General features: G+C 44.5%; 1 protein-coding gene across 9 annotated transcripts in view; it reads left to right on the top strand.

The window, feature by feature from the left end:
• The window catches only part of YAP1 (Yes1 associated transcriptional regulator), a 107,436-nt gene that overhangs the window by 64,919 nt on the left and 18,348 nt on the right, over nt 1-24,169 (top strand). For 2 of the 9 annotated variants that reach the window (XM_088017449.1, XM_088017445.1), the window contains exons 4-5: nt 7,739-7,852; nt 22,626-22,807. In XM_088017449.1, coding sequence (XP_087873575.1) covers nt 7,739-7,852; nt 22,626-22,807 — 296 coding nt within the window. Of the gene's footprint in view, nt 1-7,738; nt 7,859-22,625; nt 22,820-24,169 lie in introns of all 9 variants that reach the window. The other 7 variants (XM_088017448.1, XM_088017447.1, XM_088017453.1 and 4 more) reach the window with 4 other exon arrangements.

Raw genomic sequence — 24,169 nt, 5'->3', positions numbered from 1 at the left:
GTGCACTTGCTGGCCAGCCCTGTTTTGTTTTCCTGGTTAGAACATGAGTGCCATCAACAGGGACTGTTGCTTGCTGTGCATCTCAGAACCTAGAATCCTGGCCGAATACAGTAGGACCTCAATACATAGTTATTGAAGAAAACAGTTTGCGGTATCCCTGTGCCTTCCATTTAAGTCGTGCCAAATAATGGAGGGGCTGAACTTACATGAAAAGAAAAATACAGAACATTTTATTTCACAAGCTAAATAAAGGATTTTCATTGAATTTCTTGTTGATTAGTTTCAGCCAACATTTATTCCCCTCTTTCTGAGTTGCGGGCACTCTGCTAGACAGTAAAATAGAAAAATGCAGTCTGCACCAGCTAAGAACTCTGTGTGCAAGCATTTCACAGGCTATCCTAGAAGGAAACACGCATACCCATATCGTACTGTAGGACAAGAGTTCTTCAGTAGAATTGAGAAAGTCAAGAGCTGAAGCTAAGTGACTAGTAATAACCCCCTCTTGCCGCCAGGGCCCTACTCTTCTTTCCATGGAGTTGTTAGCGGACAGAAAGACTAATTGTGGTCTGCTTCTCCTCAATAGTTGTTTGAGCCATTCAGGGTTGTTTTTGTGTGTGTTTGTTTACAGAGGAAAAAGCGCCACTCTTTTTTATTTTTTTTTAAAGATTTTATTTATTTATTTCACAGAGAGAGCGAGAGCAGGAACACAAGCAGGGGGAGTGGGAGAGGGAGAAGCAGGCTTCCCGCTGAGCAGGGAGCCCGATGTGGGGCTCGATCCCAGGACCCTGGGACCATGACCTGAGCTGAAGGCAGACGCTTAACGACTGAGCCACCCAGGCGCCCTGAAAAAGCGCCACTCTTACTAGTAGGACGTGCTTTATCCTGATCAGTACAGCCACTCACATCCTGCTGCGGCAGACCTCGTTGTATGCTGTTCCAGATATGCAGCACTTCAGAGTTTGGGCTGCGCACTGCCCACGGCACTAATGACAAGTAGTTGACCGTGTGTAAACTAGACGCGGTCCAGAGGTAGTTCTTAGTTACTGTACGTTGGCGGTTCTCAAAGTGAGTTGCCTGGGCCAGCAGCATCCACATCGCTTTCTGAAAGCCTGAGGGTGGGGCTCAGCAGCGTTTGTTTAACAAACCCTCCCAGTGATTCTGATCACAAATTTTAAATGATCTTATGTAAATCATATTTTGCTACTTGTATTTTACTTCATTTTATATTCAAATCGAAGAAATTACATTTATAACACAGTCAATCAGAATATAAATTGAACTCAAAGGCATTCTAAATTCATTTTGATCTTTCCCTGTGGGCTTTTCTTAAAAACGTGGGAAGCCCACGTGGGAAGCCCACGTTTGAGACCTTACTCCGTTCTGACGCTAGCCCAAACACATTCGAATCAAACTTTTAGTAGCCTCTGTGACCTAATGACTCAGAAAATCTGTCACTCTTGTTTTCTGTGCTTTTAATGATTATTCAACAGTTGGCTTATTAGCATAATGACTTAGAATCCTGCATTAAGTATCAAGTCACTGAATTTCTTCTCCCAAGGTCCATTTAACTAAAAATTCTTGTTTTGTGTGTATAAAGCCCAGATTTGGTTTGTTTGTTTTGTTTGAGTTTTAAAATAGGCTCCACACTGAGCGTGAAGCCCAGCACAGGCCTTGAACCCACAACCCTCAGATCACCACCTGAGCTGAGACCAAGAGGCAGGCGCTCAACCGACTGAGCCAGCCATTCGCCCCTGGATCTGTATTGTATTATTTAATTCACATTTAGGGTTGAAGATTTGTTTCTTTTCAGTTTTCTTTTTCTACTGCTAAGGATTCGACTGTGGTACGGTGCTACTTAAAGGTCGTCTTGCCTCGTCTGCTTTGCCTTTGATCAGTAACTTTCTTTGTATATAAAGGAAACGTCTTATTTTGAATCTCTTTTTCCATATGACATTATAGTTACCCAAGTGTTAAATGAAAAATACACGTGGACATAGAAAGCATTTTTTTCTTTTCTGTTTGACCTATTACTTTGAGTGCTTATAAAAGTTAATTGTGTGGTAATTCTTTTTCACATGCATCTCAGTTGGCTCCTTGGGTAGAAATGTGGTGTGAAAACAGGTAGCTGTCAGTGCGGATTAGTGAGAAATTTCCTGAACTTCATTTCTGAAGTCTACTGTTTTTAGTGAAATACTGAATACTTAATGATTTATATATAACAGATATTTGATATTGTATGATTATATATGATCAATACTTAATGATTTAAACTTGTGTATTAAAGGGATAAAGTCACTATTTCCACTTTGCAAATTGAACATAGGAAACACTTTCCTCCGTTTCGGGGAGTGCGTTGATAGGTTTGGGAAGCAGCGCGCCGTAGGGTCTAACGGCAGAAGTTGTCATGTCAGAGCCCTGAGTTCACATCTTTACTTGGGCAGGTTTCCTGTCTCCCCTGGGTGGATGCCCTCCCTGGACGTCCCTGTGTTTCATCTGTGTGATGCAGGTGAGGACGGTGCCTGGCGCACAAGGCCACTGTCTGTAGGTTGAATGTGGCTGCGTCCTCAGCGTGTGGTGGCCAGGACGGAGCTGAGGACCGAGCGTGGCAGTGGGGCCAGTCTCACCACAGCTGGTCACAGGGGTTGCATGCTGTACTGTCCCTTCAAGCAGCCACACGAGTCGGGAACCCCTGTGATATCTGACACTGGCAGAGGGTACATGAATTCTAATGTGTTCTACATCACAGGGCTCCTCAGAGACTGTGTTTTGTACAAACTGAAGGTTTCCAACAGCATTTGCTCATGTTGCGTCTCTGTGTCACATTTTGGCAGTTCTCATAATATTCCCGACAGTTTCGTCACTATACTTGTTACGGTGATCTGTGGTCCGTGATCTTTGATGTTTCAGGACGCCGTGAGCCGTGCACATGCCAGGCAGCGAGCTTAATGAATGCTCTGTGTGCTGACTGCCCCACCGACTGGCCATCCCCCCGTTGCCCGCCCTTCCCTCCATAGTGATGGTAGGCCAGTTGGTGACCCCGCCACAGCCTCTGAGTGTTCACGGGAAACAGGAGTCTCATGTCCCTTGAAGTCAAAGGCTAGAGATGATGGAGCCTCCAGAGTGAGGAAGATGGAGCCTCCAGAGTGAGGGAGGCATGTCGAAGCCGAGATAGGCAGAACGCTAGCGCTCTTGTGCCAAACAGTCACGTTGTGAATGTGAAGGAAAGTTCTTGAAGGAAATGAGAAGTGCTCCTCCAGTGAGCACACAAGTGAGAAAGCCAAGCAGCCTTGTTGCCGACAGGGAGAAAGTTTCAATCTGGATAGAAGGTCATACCACATTCCTGTAAACCCATACCGAATCCAGAGCAAGACCCGACTCTCTTCAGTTCTGTGGAGGCTGAGGGAAGTGTGGGAAGCTGCAGAAGAAAGGCCAGGAGCTGGAGGAAGTTGGTTTGTGAGGTTTAAGGAACCATGGACATGGGGGCAAAGTGATCCAGAAGATCCCACTGAGATCACAGCACATTTTCAGCACAGACAATACAACCTTCTGTGGGAAGAAGGTGCTGTCCAGCACTCCCATAGCTGGAGAGGAGAAGTCAGTGCCTGGCTTCAAAGGACAGGCTGACTCTCTCGATAGCGGCTAATGCACCTGGTGACTGTCAGTTGCAGCCACTGCCATTGACCACTCTGAAAATTCTTTGGGCCTTTATACATTAAATTATGCTCCGTCGACTCTGCCTCCACTCTAGAAATGCAACAGCAAAGCCTGGGCGAGGGCACAGCTGTCGACACTGTGGTTTACTGAGTATTTTAAGTCCCCTGTTGAGACCAACTGCTCAGAATAAAAAGATTTCATTCAAAATATTACTGCTCATGGACAATGCACCTGGTCACCCCAGAGCTCCGATGGAGACGGACAGTGAGGTGCATCTTGTTCTCGTGCCCACAGCCCATGGATCCAGGAGTCGTTTTGACTTTCACATCTTACTATGTAAGAAATACATTTTGTACGGCTGTAGCTGCCATAGACAGTGGTTCCTCTCATGGATCTGGGCGGAGTAAATGGAAGGGACTCACCATTGTAGATGCCATTAAGAACATTGTGATTCATGAGATACCAAATATAAATCACAATATCAACATGGACAGGAATTTGGGATGATGTTGATTCCAAACCTCATGGATGATTTTGAAGGGGTTCAACGTGTTAGGGGAGGAAGTCGCTGCCGACGGGGTGGAAACAGCAAGAGAACCCGGATCAGAAGTGGAGCCTGAAGTTGGGGCTGATCTGCTGCCATCTCGTGATCAAACTTGAACGGATGAGGAGTTGCTTCTCGTGGATGAGCAAAGACAGTGGTTTCTTGGGATGGAATCTCCTGGTGAAGGTGCTGTGAAGATTGTTGAAGTGACAGCAAAGGACTCAGAATGTTACGTCAGCTTTGGTGATAAAGCAGCAGAGGGTTTGAGAGGATGGACTCCAGTTTGGAAAGAGGTTCTACTGTGGGTAAAATGCTAGCAAACAGCCTCCTGCGCTGCAGAGAACTCGTTCCTGACAGGAAGAGTGGATCCGCGCAGCCAACCACATTGTTGTCTTGAGAACTTGCCGCGGCCGCCCCAGCCTTCAGCTGCCGCCGCCCCGATGAGTCGGCAGCCCTCAGCACTGAGGCAAGACCCTCCACCAGCAGAGAGGTGATGGCTCACTGCAAGCTCAGATAGTATTTTTTAGCAATAAACTATTTTCAAATTAAGGTATGTACATTATTTTTTTAGACATGATGCTAATTCACACTTTAATAGTGTAGTATACAGATAACTTTTAAATGCACTGGAAAAACCCAAAAATTCATTTGGCTCACTTTATTCTAGAGGAACCGGGCCCACGACAACTCAGAGCTTTGCCTGTACAGTAAGATGTATGAAGATATTAAAAGGAAAGAGATTTATGTCAAGAAGAGATGCCCATAATCTGTTAAGTGAATGAAGCAAGTGTGGGCCCCCGGTAGAGCATGACATCAGCGGGTATGCCTGCGCTGTAGAGACGCATGCACAAGGAAGGAACCCAGAACGTGGCACGAAACTGAAGTTGTTTAGTGTTTTCCCTGAGGAGTAGGTCACAAAAAACTTAGGCTTTTTCTATTCTGCATTTCTGTAATTTTTAATATTTTAAAAAAAGAACTGAAAATCAATACATTTATGACCCAAAACTTTAAGGAACAAAAGGCACTGTGTTTGTTTATTTATTTATGTCATTTGTTATTCTGTTTATAAATACATCAATTGAAAATAATGTTATGTACTACATGATTTTAAGCTTATCTATAGACAGTTCAAACTGTTACAAGGCAGGGCCTTCATTGTTTCTTTAAATATTTGTTGAGCAGCTCCTCAGACACAGCCCGCCCGTGCGTGCAAAAACGAGTGTGCTGCTCGTTGCCAGGAGGACACACGTGTGTGCAGGGCATTGCGGCTCAATCGGTCAATGTTCCCACGGCGTAGAAGACAAAACTCGGAAGGCTGACTGGAACAGCTGACATCTGAGCTTCTTGCGGGATGGATATGAGTTTATAAGGGTCGGGGTCAAGGGATGTCTGTGTAAGAGGAGCAACAAACACGAAGAGGTGGCTTGGTTTTGTGAGAAGTGGGGGGACGGGGTTAGGGTGTGTGAAGAACACCTGTTAAGAAATGAGTCCAGCCGGCATTTTCCTTCTGATGTGGAGAGGAAAGGAACTGCTTTTACAAGTAACAAGTTACGTAAAAGAGTTGATGAGATGGTATTTTAAGAAGAAAACCCTGGTGGCTGTTTGGTAGGGGACGCTGGGATGACGACAGAAGTCAGGCACCAAGGAAGGACACTCTGCTGGCTCAGAACAGGGAGCTGTGACTCCTGATGGCGGGCGGCGCTCTCAGTGATGAGCCGAGGGGTCAGAGAGAAGGTGCGTGTCATCCGCAGGACGGACTGGCTGCTTTGCATCCAGGACACGGCTCTGGGTTCTGACGCAGGCAGCCAAGGTGGACAGCAATGCCGCTAAAAAAGGCGGGTTTGGAGGCTGTAAAGGGATGTGCTGGTGTTGATGGAGGTGTTCAGAGCCATCCCACGACTGCTGTTGACTTGTTCGTCGTCAGGGTGTCTCAGGGACTTAGCGAGTCAGTTGTCCATCGAGCCGGCTTCCCCGTTAAAGGTCGTACCCAAGCATTCGTATTCAGTTATGGAGGATCTGTTTTCCTGGTAGTGAAACAGCCCAAGTGACAGTTGGGCTGTTTGTAAAGCATGCTTTGGCTAAGTCTGCCAAAGTATGAATGCTGCCGAGAAAAGGGGTCCCATCTCTACGTGTTAAATGAATTTGCTTCCCACTCACCTGTTAGTAAATACGGGGTCGCTCTGGCAAATCTCAGCTCTGGACGCGGTTGGCTTTCGCTGTGGCCACGAGTAGGAGGGGCTTCCCCAGGGCCTCTCGAGGAGCGCGGAGCCCTCCAGTTTCATGTGTCTGCGCTTCCTAACAAGGCAGGCCTCGGACCGCGGGAGAGTAGCGAATTGGTCAGTTTCTGAAACAAAGGAGACTGGCCTGGAATGAGGGCTTTGGGTCCCACGGGCCTTTGTGAGTGTTTTGTGTAAGAGTTACTCGGCGTCACTCCTAAGTCTGGCTGGGACTGCCAGTTTAGGAGTGAGGAACCCGGTCCAGCTGCGCATAGGCAGCGTCCGTAGGACCTCGTCGTGGGGTGGGCGATGGCTGGGAAGAAGCCTCGTGAGGAGCAACAGTGGCTCAGGGCCCCGGCTGCCGGCTCCGAGTGCCCTCTGACACAGGCCGTGCGGTGTCGGGCTCACGGAGCTCCCGTGCGTCTGCGTGTCCTCGTGAGAAAGGGGGGACGGCCGCCGCACAGGGCGTCAGTGGTTGTGAGGGTCACGTGAGTTGATGCACATCATCTCCTCCGGGCAGTGTCCGGCACCGGGAGGCGTTCAGTTCGCCTGGATCCACAGATGGAAAAATCCCGGGCATTCACTCGAATGTCTGCTTAGAACTACCCTGTTCTTCTGTCCTCCCTCACTGTGCGGCTCTGAAGGTGTCTCTCTCCTCGTTCTTCCCGAGAAGTGGGCCTTCGACAGCTCCAACCTCCCCCTGCCCTCTTCAAGCCCATGTCGGACTTGGCACTCAGCACCCCCCTGCCCCGCCCCCAGCGGCTTCTGGGCTGCCTGAAAATAAGCTTTTTCTGGAATAGAGTTTTCTGTATGGTAGTTTTCTTGGTGAGAGCCAGTCCCATAAATCCTGGGGATAAATGCAGCTTGGCAGACTTGGCCAAAGTATGCTTTACATGAAACAGAATGTGTACGGCACTTCACGTGTTCTGAAGACGTTTGCCCTCCTTGTTGAAGAGCCTTCGCGTCCGTAGGAAGGCATTGTCCCCAAACTCTGGATGGAGGGCCGTCCCTGAGCCATGGCACTGAATGTGGCAGATTAATAGTGATGATGGTTATTTGGGTCACAACTTCCAAAAGGATTTTTCACGACTCTTTTTTTTCCTGTCTGTGTCTCTCTGTATAGATTTTATTAATTAGTAGTTTCTTTTACGAAGTGGAGAAGAATCAGGTATGTAGGTTTACTTTTCTTCTCTGAACACATGCTTAATTCTGTTTTAAAAAATTGTTTTGTCAAGACCTGTTTTCTTTATAAATTAGCACCCTTCCCACTTTTTTTAGCTGCACCATATCAAACCAACCATGATTGTTTTCTCTGTATTTATAGGTCCTCTTCCTGATGGATGGGAGCAAGCCGTGACTCAGGATGGAGAGATATACTATATAAACCATAAGAACAAGACCACCTCTTGGCTAGACCCAAGGCTTGACCCTCGTTTTGGTAAAGGTTCATCTCAAAACCTTTTTAGATATTTTTGATAACATGTTTGTGTGTGTGTGTGAGAGAGAGAGAGACTCTGGGAAGATACACTGAAATAAAATGGCATTGCTTTACAGTATTAAAGAAATGACTGCCCACCCAGCCTTTCCAGGACTATTTTTATACCTCTCTTTATTCCTTTCCCTCGACACTTAGAAATGCAGATGTAAATGAGCTTTGTAGCTTGGACTCCTCGGGGTGGGGTTGGGGGAATGTTGTGGTGGCTTACTGACCAGAGTCGCTGTTCCTTTCACATTTTTGGGAGACATCGTGATCTTGTTTAAAATGGTCTTTCTGGCCGCACTAATCACCAGGCTGTCAGGCTGTGGGGACAGCTGGGGTGCTGGCTTTTGTCCGTGACCCCGTGTGTGCTTCTGCTTGACTTCAGGGAGCAGTGAGCACTGTCCTGTACGGGGCGGTGTCATGTTTGTGGTCCTCTGTTGGGAGGGGGGCTGTCGCCCTCGAGATCAACCAGGGAACGCGTTTCTCCCTTCTCCTCTCACTCTGCCTTGCTTTTTTTTTTTTTTTTTCTTTTTTCCTTTGGAGAGATCCTCAGTTTTTTATTTAGGAAACAAAAAGCAAAGCCATTTTCCGCTCCAAATCGCATGACTAAATCCCCATTTGCACGAAAGAATACTCTCCACATATGTACACATTTTGATGCTCGTGTACCAGCTCTGTCGTGCCTTTTTATCCATATTTTCCACTCTTCTCAGTTTCCGAGGTACTCTTCCAAAGCCATGGAAAAATGAATCTGAAAGGAGCAGAGTATTGTGGTTTTGAAGTTTTCGTCTTGGACTGGATGCAGCTAAATGAAAACAGTGTGCACTCACTGAGTAGGTCAGACGGAGGGGACGGCGAACCTTTGAAGCTTTACAGGGGCTGACCTCACAACAACTGCGGGGCCCTTACGGGAAAGAGGGATTAACTCTGTGAAGGCCTTCCAAACACAGTCCTGGGGGACAAAAGAGAAAACTCTGCCCGACCGTGGTTGGGTCAGATAACGTCCCCGTCAGAAACACTGTGAACAGTTCTGCTCCGTGTGTGTGTTAGCTTTATCAAACCCCAGCGTGCGGGTTTGCCCCTCGCTGCCCGAGCAGCTGTGGACGGACGGAACCCCCTATTCAAGTGAAGTCAGAGGTGGGGTCAGGGCAGAGACCATCGTTTTGACAGATGTCCAGTTTGGCTTAAATGCTAGCCGTTTGAGCTTCCAGATCTGTTTGGGTGTTAAAAAACTAATGTGGCATGTTAATAATTTACAACTTTAGATTTTATTTAATACTTGAATAAGCCCTTGTGGTTGAAATAGGAAACCAAGTAAGGTAGAGAATTTGATAAATGCTGCCATTTGTATGGACTGGAATGACAACCACCATGTTTCCTTAAATCGTCTTTAAGGAAATGGATCAGCTTGTCCACATTTTGGAAATTTTTTTAAATGGTCTGTGGGTTTTTTTCCCCCAACATAAGGTTATGAAAGATGATGATTAACTCTTAGCTAACTGCAGAAATCAGGAATTGGAACAAAGTTGTTTTGTTTTTTTGTGTAAGTACTTTCCATTAAAATAGTGAAATAAAACAACTTGGCTCTGATCCTCAGTAGATCCATTAATTACACACACAGCTTGGTCTTTTGTTTTAAATGAGAAAAAGTACTAAAAGAAAAGAAATTCTCCCACCCCCCCTTTAGCACTTATGTACACGCAAACATACAATTAGGTATGCCAAAAAAGGTTTCATAAAATTCTCTTACTGCCTTGAGTTTCCCTTTTTGGGCCCACCGTGTATGTGTATTCCAGACAGGCTTGATAACATGCCAGAGCTTTCTATTTTGTGGCCCGACTTTTAATCTGTTCCAGACCTTTTCAGTCCGAGAGCTCAAGTGTGACTGGGTGGGGGCAGGAGAGGGGAGAGTGGGCTTCTCTGATCTGGAGTGACAGCAAATAGAGACAAGCTGCTCGCTGCTGGATTTGAGGGAGCCTCCTTGAAATCTCAGGTTCCATAGTGGATTGTGTTTTATCTCTGCCAAAAAACTGTAAACTGTCCTCTCTCTGACCCTCGGAGCGGTGCAGACGCAAACAAACGGTAGGTTATTTTCATGGTGGTGAGCTTTGCTCTGCTGTATTTCCCAAATCTGTATTAAAGTATTTACCCATGTTTAGCTTAGGTCACATTGACCGATGTCTTCTGACATTTTGAAATGGAAGATACAGCTCTGTGTAAGCTTGACATTTTCATTCCCCTCCTTCAGACAGCAGCCTCTCCCATTTCTGTATCAGATGCTTTAGATGAATTATATTTAGAACTATTGATCCATCCTTCACATCCTGCATAAAAACTGGTAAATTATCCTTATAATTTCAGGAAATTAAGGAGTAATTTGTTGTGGATTGGCCTTCTTTTATCTGATTTTCTTGTTTAACATTTAAAAAACTGTATTTTTGACACTTATTTTAGAGAGTTTGTTAGTAATTTATAAGAAATCATGAAGTGACATCCAGTGGCAGTAAGGATTCCCTGGTATTTATTGGCTTTGAGAAAAGGAGGGCTTTTGTTTGTTTTTAAGGAATTCTTTTAGGGATGTTTTGATCCTGGATTAACGAAAATTGGTCCTTGAGTGTTTTGTAGGCCATTAAATTCACATAAACACCCTTTTTTTCCTGGAGATTTTATATCGTAAACATAAAGAGTCTCAAGTTTTAAGTGTTTCCTTCTATGTTGTAGAAATACTGTTTTATGTAATAGTCCTATGAATAATTTCTGGTAAAAGCCCTAATGAAAACACTCAAAAAAATAATTTCTGTGCTTCAGAATGAAAGATCTCCAGAGCGCTAACACATCGTTTATGTACACTGCTACTACCCTCACTGTTCCTGGGGAAGCACTGCTACTGCCCTCACTGTTCCTGGGGAAGGGTGTACTAAATTCTGCTGAGCAGTCTGTTTCTGGAGATCAGTGCTGGCGGCTCCACTGGGGTAAAATCATGTTTGCTGTAATGAAATATTGGGACCAGAGATTGGGCTAAAAAATACATCTTTGAGTCTTAAAGCATGTAATCAACAATCTAGCATGGCAAAAACACAGTGTCCTTTAATTGCTAGCCATTGTGTGCATAGAAGCTGTGTGCATGGAGATGTCCCAGGTGATTAAAGCCCAAAGTTTCCCAAAACTTGGTGTGTGTGTGTGTGTGTGTGTGTGCGCATGTGCGTGTGACAGAGAGAAAGAAAATTTCCTAAAATAATAATGATTAAAAGAATAAAAAATACATAATTTATTAAGTCCCAAAGCCAAAAGTTGTTCATCTTTCCTAATCAAAGTTAAATGTTTTGAATCAATTCTTAGAGGTCTTTACAAATGTTAATGCTTTAGATATTCTTTAACCTTTTCCTTCTAACACCAGATATTCTTGATAGCTGATTTAAGTGAAGTGATATTTTACTCTTGATGAAAATGTACCGAATGACCAACTAAATACCTAAGTCTTCTCTGGTAGAGACCGAGAAATACACTGAAGGACATGTGTCTCCACTTGCGGAGTCTGGGGTGGATGGAGTGTCAGCATCTAATCATTTGAATTTTATTGAAGCAAGTCTTTTGATAATCACGCATTCAAAAAATAGGTATTTGTTTTCTTCCCTGTTTTAAATCTTTCCTGGTGATCCTAAATTGTAAGTATTTGGTTGTGGACTGTATTACTAACTACTTAGGATAGAGACGAAACAATAGTTCATTGTGTTTTAGGTAAGAAGACCTGTTGCTAATGACCAGTTTTTAACAGATAAATCTCACAAAATTTGGCCCTGGAAAGAATTTGTAATTCCTCTAACCAACATTTTCCAAATGGAGCTGGGTGGGTGAGAAGTACTGTGACACTGGGGGACATTAGACATCCGTGGCCCTTACCCCGGAAAACCACAGCCACTCGGCCATTGTGGACTCCCCACACCACCACCACCACCAACAGAGGGGGTGTTAAAACAACAGAAAGGCTGGGGGCAGTGGGGAGTAGTGCTCCAAATAGGAGTTCATCTGAGATCCAGGGAAAGTGTGATCTGTTCAAGGTCGTATAGTCAAGTGACAGAGCTAGAATCTGAACTTTTTTCTTTTCAGACCTAGAATTTTTTGGAAATTTAGATTTCATGCAGTTAATCTTTTAGAAATACCCCTAATTCATTCGACACTGATAATCTTTTAGAAATATCCCTAATTCATTCAACACTGATAAATGGAGGTTTCAGAGGGAAGATGACCGTGGTTAATGCAGTGACTTGTATTATATTGTGACTCTCCTTGAGGAAATGACCCAAAGGGAACGAGTTTCCAGTGACAGAAGAGAATTAGGGCTGGCGCAGACTGTGAAGCCATCCACGTGAATTATTGTGCCTCGTCTCTCTCGAGTTCTTAAGAGATTGTCTTCCAACCTCAGTTTTGGCCTTTCCCTATACTACGAGCTTAGCAGTTCATTCTATTTAAGGAACGTTCCAATGGCGAGAAGGTATGTGTTCCTTTATTACCTAGAAATTGACTTCCCTTTAGATTTGTGAATATGGTTCAATCCCAGAAGCGTTCTCCTGGAAAGATCACAGGTTTTCGTGCACTAGGCGTTCTGGGATCTGAACCAGTTCACTCCCCTTCTCTGGATGCCCTTCACTTCACTCGTGCCTCTTTAATACACAATACCATGTTTTCTGTTTCCATTATCCCCTGAGAAAAACTGTGGTGGTACTGCTCTCGCCTGGCATTTATATGCCTTCCAAAAACCTTTTTTTCAAATCTACAGAAGTTACCTGGCACCCTGTTTTCTATGTAGTAGTTACTATATAATATACTGAATTCAAATGCAGTGTGATAGAGAACATTTTACCTGCTCAATTGGGAATCAAGAGACCTGAGTTTTTTCTGATATCACAGTCTAACCAACTCATTCACAAGACTACCTGATTTCTCTTGACTTAAGTGTGATTAAATTATACTGGATGCTTTTTTGAGAATGATTTCTAGTCCTTAGTTAAGTTCCAAATGGAGCTGGGTGGGTGAGAAGTACTGTGTGCTGGATTATGGACTCATCAGTGACTGCTTTGGATCCTAGCTTCCGGGTTTGAGTGCACTGAGGCTTCAGAGAGACTTGTGCACTGTTGGTTCCATCATTCAGGGTTAGCTTTTGGTCCTTTGGTCACAGCTGGGAATTTTGAAGAAGAGACAGAAATCTTTCAACCTTTAATCTAAAGATAAGCCTTATCACATGGTGATTACTGCCGGCAAACAGATCTGATGGGGGGCCGTACTGTGCGGACTTGCTAAGTTTTGTCCTCAGTCTCTAGGAAGCATGTAGGAGTTTAAAATGGCTTCTATGAGCAGGATTTGGCTTTATTGCCTGAAAGATGGTACATTTTTGATATGCTTTGTTTCTAAAATTTTAGATTTCCCAGAAAGCTGCCCTGATGGAAAGCAAAAGCCTGCTAGGAGCTGACGTGGGGCACACCTCCCGGCTGTGTGGGTCATGACGTTAAACGAGCACTTACAGAAATGACTTTTAATGCATAAGATTATGGAATATCAAAATTAGTTCAGTACTGGAGGTTTGCAGTTCTCTTTATGCTTGTGTGGCTTTTGTCTTGTTTTGTTTTTAATGTTCATTCAGGAGGATGGTGCCAGAACTGTCAGTCAGGGTAAGCAATTTGCACTGCTTCCCAAGGGGGGCAGACCAGTTAGTCCATTTGTCGTTCATATTTGGTGATGGCTCCACAGTGCGAGTAATTACAAAGTGAAGGAATTTTTTTTATGTGAGTTGTTCATATTTATAATTTAAGATCACCAAAGTCACTGAACAATAAATTAATGATTTATTTATGATACTAAAGACCCTAACATCAAACCCCAAAACAAAACAAAAAACAATAACAAAAAAACCTTAATTAGCTTTTAAAGGAAAACTGCTTCGAGTTATGTTTTATCAACTCTCCGTTCATAGCAAGTCTCCTATAAGATGTGCTGGTGAAGAAAGCCGTTGTTGACGCCCCGTTCCGTGCCCACCTGAGATTCTGAGGCAAGAAACAGATTGTAGGCTTCCCAAGGGGAAAGTCAAATGGATTTCTGGGGAAATAAATCGGAATGACTTAGAAGGAGACTGGTGCCTCTTCCTGGTTTTAGCCTCACTTTGTTCTGCTCCTCTGGTTGCTGAGGTCATTTTATAGCTCATTCTGGACTTGCTTCAACTTGGAGAGTGTCCTGTGCATTACTCACAGCATTCTGCTAAGCAGGGATAGGAGCTATTTCAGTATTTGGTCTTTCGACCTATGCTGGAGTGCCAGTTATGTACCAAGCATAACAGAAGACATCAGGGAGGGGTTGCAGGCAACTACATGCATAAGTCAGGACAAGACCTACCGCGTTAGGTACAGTGCGGGATGGATGACAAGCAAGGTGCTCTGGAAGGGAATCATGTGAGGTGGAGTGAGGCCGGTCGGGGGGCGCTGTTCTGAAAGAGGGACACTGAGGCACGAGAAGAGCCCTGTCAAGCTCTAGACTAGAAGGTCCAAGTGTGTGCTTCCAGCAAAGACTAAGATATGCATCTCTTCTAGACTGTAAATTCCCCTAGAAAAAGAGCATTAATAGTAATAAGGTACATGTAATTGGAAATAAAGTTATTAATGGAAAGATTTATTCATTAATGACTTCATGATAGCAGGTATATTTTAAAATGTAATTCCCTTCTCTTCTACCCAGTAATCTCATTATCTGAACTTTCTCTCCAAACTAGACTTCAGACTTTATTTCCGTAGTAGAGGGGAAAAACATGGTTGTACACTGGGGACATAAAGAACTAAAACTAGCTAGAACACTTTCTCCCTTTTCTTCTCACCTCATTTAGCAACGCCTGTGCCCTTCCCCAAACTGCTTAATGATGTGATAAGGAGAAAATGTGCTGTTGGGTTTTTGTAAGCTCCATCCACAATTGTATTGTTTGAAAAATGCCATTATAATAAATTTTCATGCCAGTCTTTTGATAGATGTTTGAAAGAAGAAGTTGAATGGACCTACGTAATGAAGTTTGTTGTCAGTATTTTTTTTTTTAACAGTTTATGGATTTAAAAACTTTAGCCCAGTTTTGGGGGTGTATGGGTTGGGTCGGTGCTTCGGAAAGGAGAGAAGTGCAGAATGCGGGAAGGGGGCGTTTCTATGGCTGAGACAAGACCTAGCTAGAGCAGGGGCTTAGAGGGGACCAACTGCTACCACCTAATGCAGAGCAAAACCACGGCGCGGTCCCACATGATGCCCAGTCAGATGGCTAAAATCAAGGGCAGACCATAAGTGTTGACCAGAATGTAGAGAAATTGGAACCCTCATACACTGCTGACGGGATCCAAAAACGATGCAACCACTTTGGAAAGCAGTTTGGCAGATCCTCAGAAAGTTAAACTCGCAGTCAGCTTAGGACCTGGCAGGTCCATCGGTGGGCATGCATGTAAGGGAGGCTGAAACCGGGAGTCCACACAAAAACCTGTACGTGGGATTTCATAGCAGCCCTACTCATGATAGTCATTGTCCTTCAACGGGTGACTGGACTAGCAAACCACGCTGTACCCATATCATGGCATGATATCTGGCAATAAAAAGGAAGGAAATGTTGATACACACAAACATAAATTGAATCTTGAACACACGCTAAGTGACACAAGCCAGTCACAAAAGGCCACATGTTTTATTCTGTGTATGTGTTCTGTCCAGGGTAGGTAAATCCATAGGTCAGGAAATAGATCAGTGGCCTCCAGGCGCTGGGGGAGGGGGTGTACTACAGAGGATACAAGGCTTCTTTGGGGGATGAAAATGTTCTGAAATCAGTGATGGCTGAATTGATTTGTAGATTCAATTCTGTGAATCTACAGAAAGTGTTAAAAGGATGAAATATCTCAGTATAACTTGCTATTTTTTTAAAGGTTTTATTTTTAAGTAATTTTTACACCCAGTGTAGGGTCCAAACCCACACCCGCAAGACCCAAGAGTGGCATGCTCGACCCACTGAGCCATCCAGGCGCCCCCAGAAAGCTTATTTAAAAAAAAAAATCATTCCTGTCACAGCATTGTCATTTAGGTCCAGAGCTCAGTGGAGTGTTGGGAAACATCCTTTGTGTATTGATGATAAAAAGATTCAGGGGGGGCACCTGGCTGGCTCAAGAAGCTGGGTCATGTGACTTGGTCTCCAGTGATGAGTTCAAGCCCCACTTGAAAATAAAATCTTTTAAAAAAGAAAGAAAAAGATAGATCGAGTCATTAGGTCAGGACCCTGGTCTTTTGCACCTTTTATAAGAGGCAGATTCTCAGTGTGAACCAAACAGTAATTTTGACTGGAAAAACCATTTTATATTTAAATGCATAAATTATTATGCCAATTAGCAATTTTTTGTAGATGTAGCTTCAGTCCCGTAGGTCATGTCATGAACAAAGCTACCAGCCGGTGTTTCGTGTTTTGCTTTTAGTTTTCAGATTGACAGATGGCCTACTAGTTTGTGTTTTTAGAAAAGCATTCATTTCTTTTAACAAGTTTACTATTTTATCGTCTTGAGCTAACCCCTTCAGGGATCTGAAGGTATGTGCAAAACCTAAAATTTGTTTCTGAAAGTTGAAGAACAGACTAACACAGCCACACGAATATGTAAGCCTGCAGTGTTGAGTAAAGACGTGCCATCTGGGGTTGGGGGGTACTTGGTGCAAGTTAAGGTTTTAAAAGTTCAGATACTGATTTTAATTGTAAATTCATGCTTAATGAGATTACTAGATTTGAATTTACTATCCCCAGGTTTATGGTTGATTACCAGATCTATAATACTTTGTAATAACTCCAAGGTTGAGGTTATATTATGAAACTCTAAAAACTTTCTGAAGCTTGAAAATGCAGATGTTGAGAAGGTCGTCTGGAAAGAGACCCATCGTGGCAATGACCCGTTTTGTGGAGATGGTGGGCTCTTCTCAGTCAGTGTTGAGTTGATAGCTTGCTACCACCGTAAAGCTGACAGGACTGATTTGTTAATAAGTAAAACCTGAAAGTTACTTCATAGTCCAAGCAGCACAGACTCTGAATTTAAAAAAGTAGCTTTAAAAAAAAAATTCTGTTGTATTTTAAGGATTTTTTTCTCTTTACCTTCTAGAAATGTTATTAAAACTGGAGAAGTTGACCGTGGAGGGAAGAACTGGGTAATGCTGGTCTCTCCTTTTCTAGTTGCCCTGCCCCCTTTTCCCGGGAAACAAAGCCTGTTTTGTTTCTTGCCTGCTTGTGAGGTCTCCGCTGCGCTCCGTGTGGGTGCACTGCTCTGCGCTTTGTCGAAATGCTCGAGATGCCCAGAAGCTAAAGAACTGGATGCTTCAGGAGAGGAATCAATCTCAGCTTCAGTAGGTCAACAAGGTTGTTTGAATCGGTCATTTACATACACTCTTTGTAAGGAGAGCACACGGCACCGCTGGTATCCACACAACAGGAGGGAACACAACCAAAAGTACTCAGCGTCATGAGACTCTTTCTGTTGCGCATTTCGTGCAGACCTCTGTTTAACTGTGCAGGTGGTTCTTCCCTGTCTCTTGCCATCCTGTTTCTCCCTTTCTGTGGTTTTGAATAACAGTTAAATCAGCTTAAATCTGAAAAAGACTGTACCAACCAATTCATGATGCCTTTAGCAGTGGTCACTATCAGTAGTGATTACTCCTTACGGTACTTAATTCTGGGAGACGGATGGGAAGCAGAGGGTATTTACCTCTTTATTTTCATGCAGTCATGCTGTTGTCCAGTCAGTTTTCACGAAGAACACATATTTACATTAACCTTTATATGTTCTATTACTGAATAAAAATCCAAGTGGAAAGCTCAAAAGCTTTTCAGATGTTTCTTAATAGATGAAATATGTAACACTGTATAGCTCTAGAATCTGTTTTGCAGTTAATCAAGTTTCATATTCCAACACTCCTCAACTTACTAATGGGCTATTTCCTAGCAGTTTCTTTTTAAAATTAATTTATGTAATTGCTTGGAACTGAAAACATATTTTCCCCAATAGCTCTTTGTTCTAGGTTGCAATTTATAAGGTGTTCACTGCATGTGATGGATTCTCAGATCAGCCCCCCAGTTCGTATTGAACTCATATTATCGAAACTGACCTAGCACGATGGATAAGACATCTCCGTGGGGGACGCATATCGAGGGTTGTGCTGGAATGCCAGGAACGTGTTTCAGCAAAGGGGGAGGATGCCTTGGGGGCTGACTTGCTTCATCTCCACTACCCATTTTTTTCCGTTTAGATTTTATTGGAAAGATAAATATGCACATCTCTGTGAATTGAAGTATGCTTAGAAATGCACGTGGCCTGGTAAAGTGGGAGAAGGCGGAGGACAGAATGATTATCTGTAGGAGTCAGAGTCTTAAAGTTGAGAAGGAATTGCCCTGGTGAAGGGAGCAAAGTAACGTGTTTGGTGCATCTCCTGTTGTCTAGGCTAAAATGGGGACTTTACATATACTAATCCCCACAGTGTCTGCAAAAGGGACGTAGGAATACCCCTAGAGACAGTTGAAGAAGCTGAGTATTGGATGAGTTACTGGATTGTGTCTGACTCTGGTTGTGGTTGGTTTGACTGTAAAGACCATGATGATGTCCGTCAGTTGTGCATCTCGTGTTGGTGGTAAGTAGATGAAAGCAGTTGTATTAAATGAGGCGGTTGGTTGGTGCCTGGCAAATCTTAGCTCTTAAAATTTTTGGCTTTTTCCCTGTCCATTCCCCTACAAAATACTAAACTACAAACCATGATTATGAAAGTTTAAGCCGTTTATTCTTTGTCAAGACAGATCATAAATAAATATGATTTTCGTGGGGCCTTCTAAGAGACTAATAAGGTTTTAAAACAATGTAGGGCAGCAAGTCCTGTTTTGGCGTCCTTTCTCTGCTCTACCAGACAAAATACTAAAAGCAGATAACCAAAAAGACATAACTGGGGTCATGACTTTTAACAAACAACCTCTGTGGGTCAGAAAATAAAACCCACATACTACACAGTGAGCAAGGGCGGGCAGGGCTAGGGGCCTGCCAGATTTAGGGACCTCCGCTCCTGAGGATATCAGGAACTCAGAGTGTTAGGAACAAGGGAGATAAGAGAGAAACAGGCCCTGGTGCCACAAAGCAAGGGTTTGACCATGTGTCAAGTCACAGATTTCAAGAATCGTTGCACAGACCTTGTTCTTTTAACCACAGTGCAGTTAAATTAGATCCCAATAAATAGTTAGCTTCAAAAAAACTGTGGTTTGCCTTATTGGGTACTAACACATATCATTAATGTTGTGATTAAAACTGTAGTACGTAGTATAAGATTAATGAACAGAATAGAAAATCCAGAACAACAACATATAGCAGTTTAGTCTGTGATAAAGGTGTTTCTGGGGGAGGGACATACTTCACATGAGTGGTGTTGGGACTAATAGGCACAAAAAAATAAAATTTGATTAGTTCATACCATGTTCCAAGATAAATTCCAAATGGATTGGATTGAATTGCCAAATAAGTATATAAAAAGGAAGCATATAGTTTTTGAATTAAAAGGTTGATGAATTCCTTTGCCATCTGGGCATGGGGAAACAGCTCAGATTTTAAAAAGATTGATAAATTTAACTGCTTAAAAAATAAACTTACATGTAAAAAAAAAAACTAAAGAGACAGATGGTAAACAGGGAAATTATTTCTGGCTTATATATGACCACACTTTTCTACCCCTAGTCTATAAAGATGGTCTAGAGAATGTGAAGACTAGTAACCCCATTGGAAAAGATAGGAACACAATTCATGTAAAAAATACATGTGGCCCTTAAAATAGGGAAATTGATCCAACTTTGGTGATAAAAAATAGCAAAGTGAAGTCACACAAACCATTTCTCATCTTTCAGATTGGCAAAAATCCAAAAGTTTGGCAAGGATTTGAGAGGAAAAACAGACTCCCTTATACGTTCCTGGTAAGGCTGCAAGGGAGTACATCCATGGGCTGAGAGGAAGAAGGGGGGTTTGGCAAGATCACTTGTTTTTGACCCTTAACTTGGCCGTCTCTCCCCACTAGGACTCTGCCCCAAGATACAATAACAGAAAGACAAAATAATGTGTGTCTGAGCTTATTCTGACTAGTGAAAACCTAATAGGAAATTGGTTGAATGGAATCCTAATTGGCTATTTTCAAAAGAAAATGAGAGAAAACCTCTATACTCTGCTTTGGAGTGATGCCAAGGATATGTTACTAAGTGAGAAAAAGGGGAATTGAGTAAAGCAGTCAGAGCGTGGATGTTCTACCATAGACCTAAGAAGTCTGCATGTCTTTGCTTGGATTTTTAAAATGCACAGAGTACCATTTGAGGGGCACTGGTGGGTGGAAAGTAAAGTGAGTCTCTAAAGTTGGCAAGCACAGTGTCACCAGTGAACCTTGATATAGTGAGTTGGGGGCCGAGTCGCGTGGAGAGGGATTCTCTCTGGTGACTTAACCACAGCAATTTGACAGTATGCTCCCGGTGAGATATCTTAAGGACCAACAATGATAAAGAAATCAGAAACTTTCCCATCATCGTTTTGTTGAGCGTAAGTTCAGCACTCGTGTTATTTGAAATAACTGCATACGTGTAGGAGGTAATACATATTAATGTTATTAGAACCACACTTTTCAGCAGAAGAGATAAAATACTGATAAGATCAGAAAACCTAAGTAAAAACCTCGAATGATACATACTGAGGTTATTTATGGGTGAAATAACGTTTGCTTGACAATGATCCGGAGACGGTGGGTGAGGACAGAGGTGAGACAGAATTGTCTCTGTTGACGAACGCTGCATGACAAGCATGTGAGGGTTTATCGTCCAAGTTGTTCCTACTTCTCTATATGTTTATGGAAATTATTTTGAAACTTTAAAACATATTTGGAAGCATAACAATGTACTAAGTAGCTCATGAGTTAAATGGAAATCGTAGCAGAAACTACAGATACTCGGAAGAGAACAATCATGAATTACACTTTCAAATGTAGGACACATGAAAAGCATTACTTAAAGGTAAGTTTAATTGGTTTTAAATGCTTCAAGAACAGATTTAAACTAAATAACTTCAAGTCAAGAAGTTAGAAAAAGAAACAGAAAGCCTGGAGGGCGAAGACAGCAGGAGCAGGAAGTACGACGGCGGCGAGTGCCCCCGCGCACCCAGGAGGGACCCCGGAGGCCGGACCGAACGAAGGAGCGGATGTGGTCTCGTAACGCCTTCGGTTCTGTGTCCGTGTGGTGCTGGCGTCTCGGCAGAGGTGGCCAGTCTTTGGGGACTTTGGTGATAGCATTTATAGATTGTCGTATCTCAGACAGTTACGTTTCTGCCTCTGTGAACACTTGGTGTGTTCAGCACCGGCTTTGTGCCCAGCACTGTGCTCGGCCCAAGAACGTGCCCGTGACCAGGATCCTCTGCCCACCCCTGTGGCGGTATTGTGAGGGGAGGGTTCTCGACGTGCATCGTAGGCTCTGCGAAAGGCTGGGCGGTCTGTTCCTGTGTTCTTGGCCTTTCCCTGGTGGTCTTCGTGGCACAGCGCGGACACGTGAGAAACCCTCACAAGGGGGTGGGCGTGTGCCCAGGACCCCAGGAAGTCACAGACGTTTGGTAGCGAGCGTCCTGCGAGAGACTGGTGTGTCATTTTCCTCTCTTCTCACGTCCTGGTGTTGGGATTATGTTGGCCCCCTCAAAACTCTTCTCTAGAAAAGGTTGCAGGAGACTGGTATTCTTCCTCCAGCATTTGTGAAGTTGTTAGGGCCTGAGGTTTTCTTGGTCAGTGTGTATTAAACACTTAGTAGAAGCGGGGACCCCAAATTTCACCTTAAACAGTTGAATATGTGTCTGAAAGGTGGTAGGTCATTGCCATTTTCCCATAACAATACTTATATCTGCTCGGGGAGGCTCCCGCGGTCCACGGTTTGATCAGCGTCGTATCAGTGACAGAAACCGGTCAGAGAATCCGTCCACTGCTGATTGTCACATGGTGTTACAGGTCCCACCACAGCGACAGTCCTGACTGCCTGGGCTGCGTGAGGCGACCGTGGGGTCCGATGAGACCGGTGCTCGTAGGCCCCATGATCAGGAGTGTGCATCTCATCATTGCCATCTCCTTACCTCAGTAGAGGTTCTGTGTGTGTTTTAGAGCATATTAAGGATTGATCGTTTTAATGGGCTTTACTGCTCAGAATGCTTTGTGTCATTTGCTTTGGGAGGTGTATCTTTAATTAAATCTGTGTATATATTTTATAATAAACAATGTGTTCACATCGTTCAGATGTCAGAAGTTACCAAAAAGTATCTCTGCAAGTCCGTCCTTGGGTCAGGGAGTGTCCCAGCTCCAGAGCTAACAGATGTTAGTTGCTTCTGGGCCGTCCGTCACTTCCTGTTTTCTGGATATGCGTGGAATATGTATTTGTTTCTTCCGTTTTTTATACTTTCTGTCCCACACTTGGCTTTTAACTGAATACGTCTTCAGCCGTTCAGGACCGCGGCAGACGAGAGCTCCATCTTGTCTCTTGCATCTTGTAGGCACACCGGGCATCAGCAGTAACCACAAGTTAGCACCAGCATTGTCCTGGTGACGGGTTTCAGGTTATTTCCAGTCTTCCTGCGTTGAATATCCCTAGTTGCTTTTGAAAGACCCTTTTCCTTTGCTACCGGTTTCTTAGGAGAGATGCTTTGTCTCCTTGCAGCCATGAACCAGAGAGTCAGCCAGAGTGCCCCGGTGAAGCAGCCCCCACCACTGGCCCCACAGAGCCCTCCGGGGGGCGTCCTGGGCAGCGGCGGCTCCAGCCAGCAGCAGCAGATGCGCCTGCAGCAGCTGCAGATGGAGAAGGAGCGGCTGCGCCTGAAACAGCAGGAGCTGCTCCGCCAGGTGAGACCCCAGGTCAGAGGCCAGCCTTGTGCTCTTTGCGGTGTGCTTCCTGCGTGCGGCCCCGGCGCTGCCCTCCGGCGCTCCAGAGGGGCGCTGACCCTTTACCTCTGGAGCCCCCAGGCACACTGTCTCCGGTTGGGTCCTTGTCCCCCGACGGGCCACCACGTCGCAGACGGGCTCGGCCTGGGCCCGTGGAGCCAGCGCAGAGCTGTGGGTGACTGGATGCCGAGGCTTCACGCAGGGGCGGCCTGGGACGGCCCGGAAACCTGTCTGGGGGATCACATCCTCAAACGAGCAGATAGCTGTCAGCATCGCTGAATCCAAGATGTTTTATTGAAAACAGAATACAAGTGACCCCAAGTTTAGAAGATCCCATAGTGCCTTAAAATTACCTGCTCTGAATGTCCCTCCAGGTGGGGCCGGGTAGGACTGACATTTCCATGAGTCTTCTCTCAGGACGTGCTGTGGGGCTCCCCTGCCGGGAGAGGAGTCAACCCCCTGTCAGAATCGGGGGCTTCTGGAGGTGAGGTCTGAGACAGGGACTTGGGGATGCAGTCTTACCAGAGCAGTATAGATGTTTTAATTTTCATATAAATTGTTTTGACAATAGAACAGTGTGATTTTGAAAGTGGGCAGAAGGTGAAGGTGCGTGAAGACAGAACCTCCTTCTCTGTGTCCCGAGTCCTCTCCTCAGGGTGTCCTGAATGGTCAGCTTCTCATTTTCATTGTTCACTGACATTCTTTCTGTCCACGAAACACATGTATCTACTATTTTCCCACTAAATTGTAGCCTCCCAAGTGTAGAGAATAAAACATCGCGACACTCCACGATTCTGGTACCAGGGTGCAGGACCTTGAATCAGGCACCTTCGCGATGCGATGCAGGCTGCATCCCAGGAGTGTCGCTGGACATGCACAGACACGGTGCCGTCCCTGGACTCTGATGTGGGAGTTGAGAAACTGGGCCCTTGGGAAGGGGACTCAGCCCTGGAGGTCCCAGGCAGACTCACCTCTAACTTGTTTGTGCTGTCAGCCATCCGTCAGTGTCATCCTGCCGTGCCGGGCACCCACAGTGAGCCCGGATGCGAGGGAGCGCTTGGTCCAGTGTTCGATGTCAGCGAGTGGTCTTGAAAGACGGGTTTCTTTATCTGCCATTAAGAAGGTGGAGAAAGGAAGCATGTTAACACAGTTTATTGTACCTCTGACTTTCTAACAATGACTGTAAAGGAAAGGTAATTTTCATTTAGTAAAACTTTATCATCAGAACAAGGTAGTGTGCCATCAAGAATATAATTATGTAGCTGTTAGAAGAAATAAAGCAGCTTAAGAGCCTGTTTCCGGTGCTTGCTGTTCCCTTTGTTA

This window comes from Eumetopias jubatus, unplaced genomic scaffold, assembly GCF_037043125.1.
Source record: "Eumetopias jubatus isolate StellerSeaLion01/CBP00866 unplaced genomic scaffold, mEumJub1_p1.0 scaffold_13, whole genome shotgun sequence".
Lineage (NCBI taxonomy): Eukaryota > Metazoa > Chordata > Mammalia > Carnivora > Otariidae > Eumetopias > Eumetopias jubatus.
This window is presented reverse-complemented; position numbering and strand designations above follow the sequence as displayed.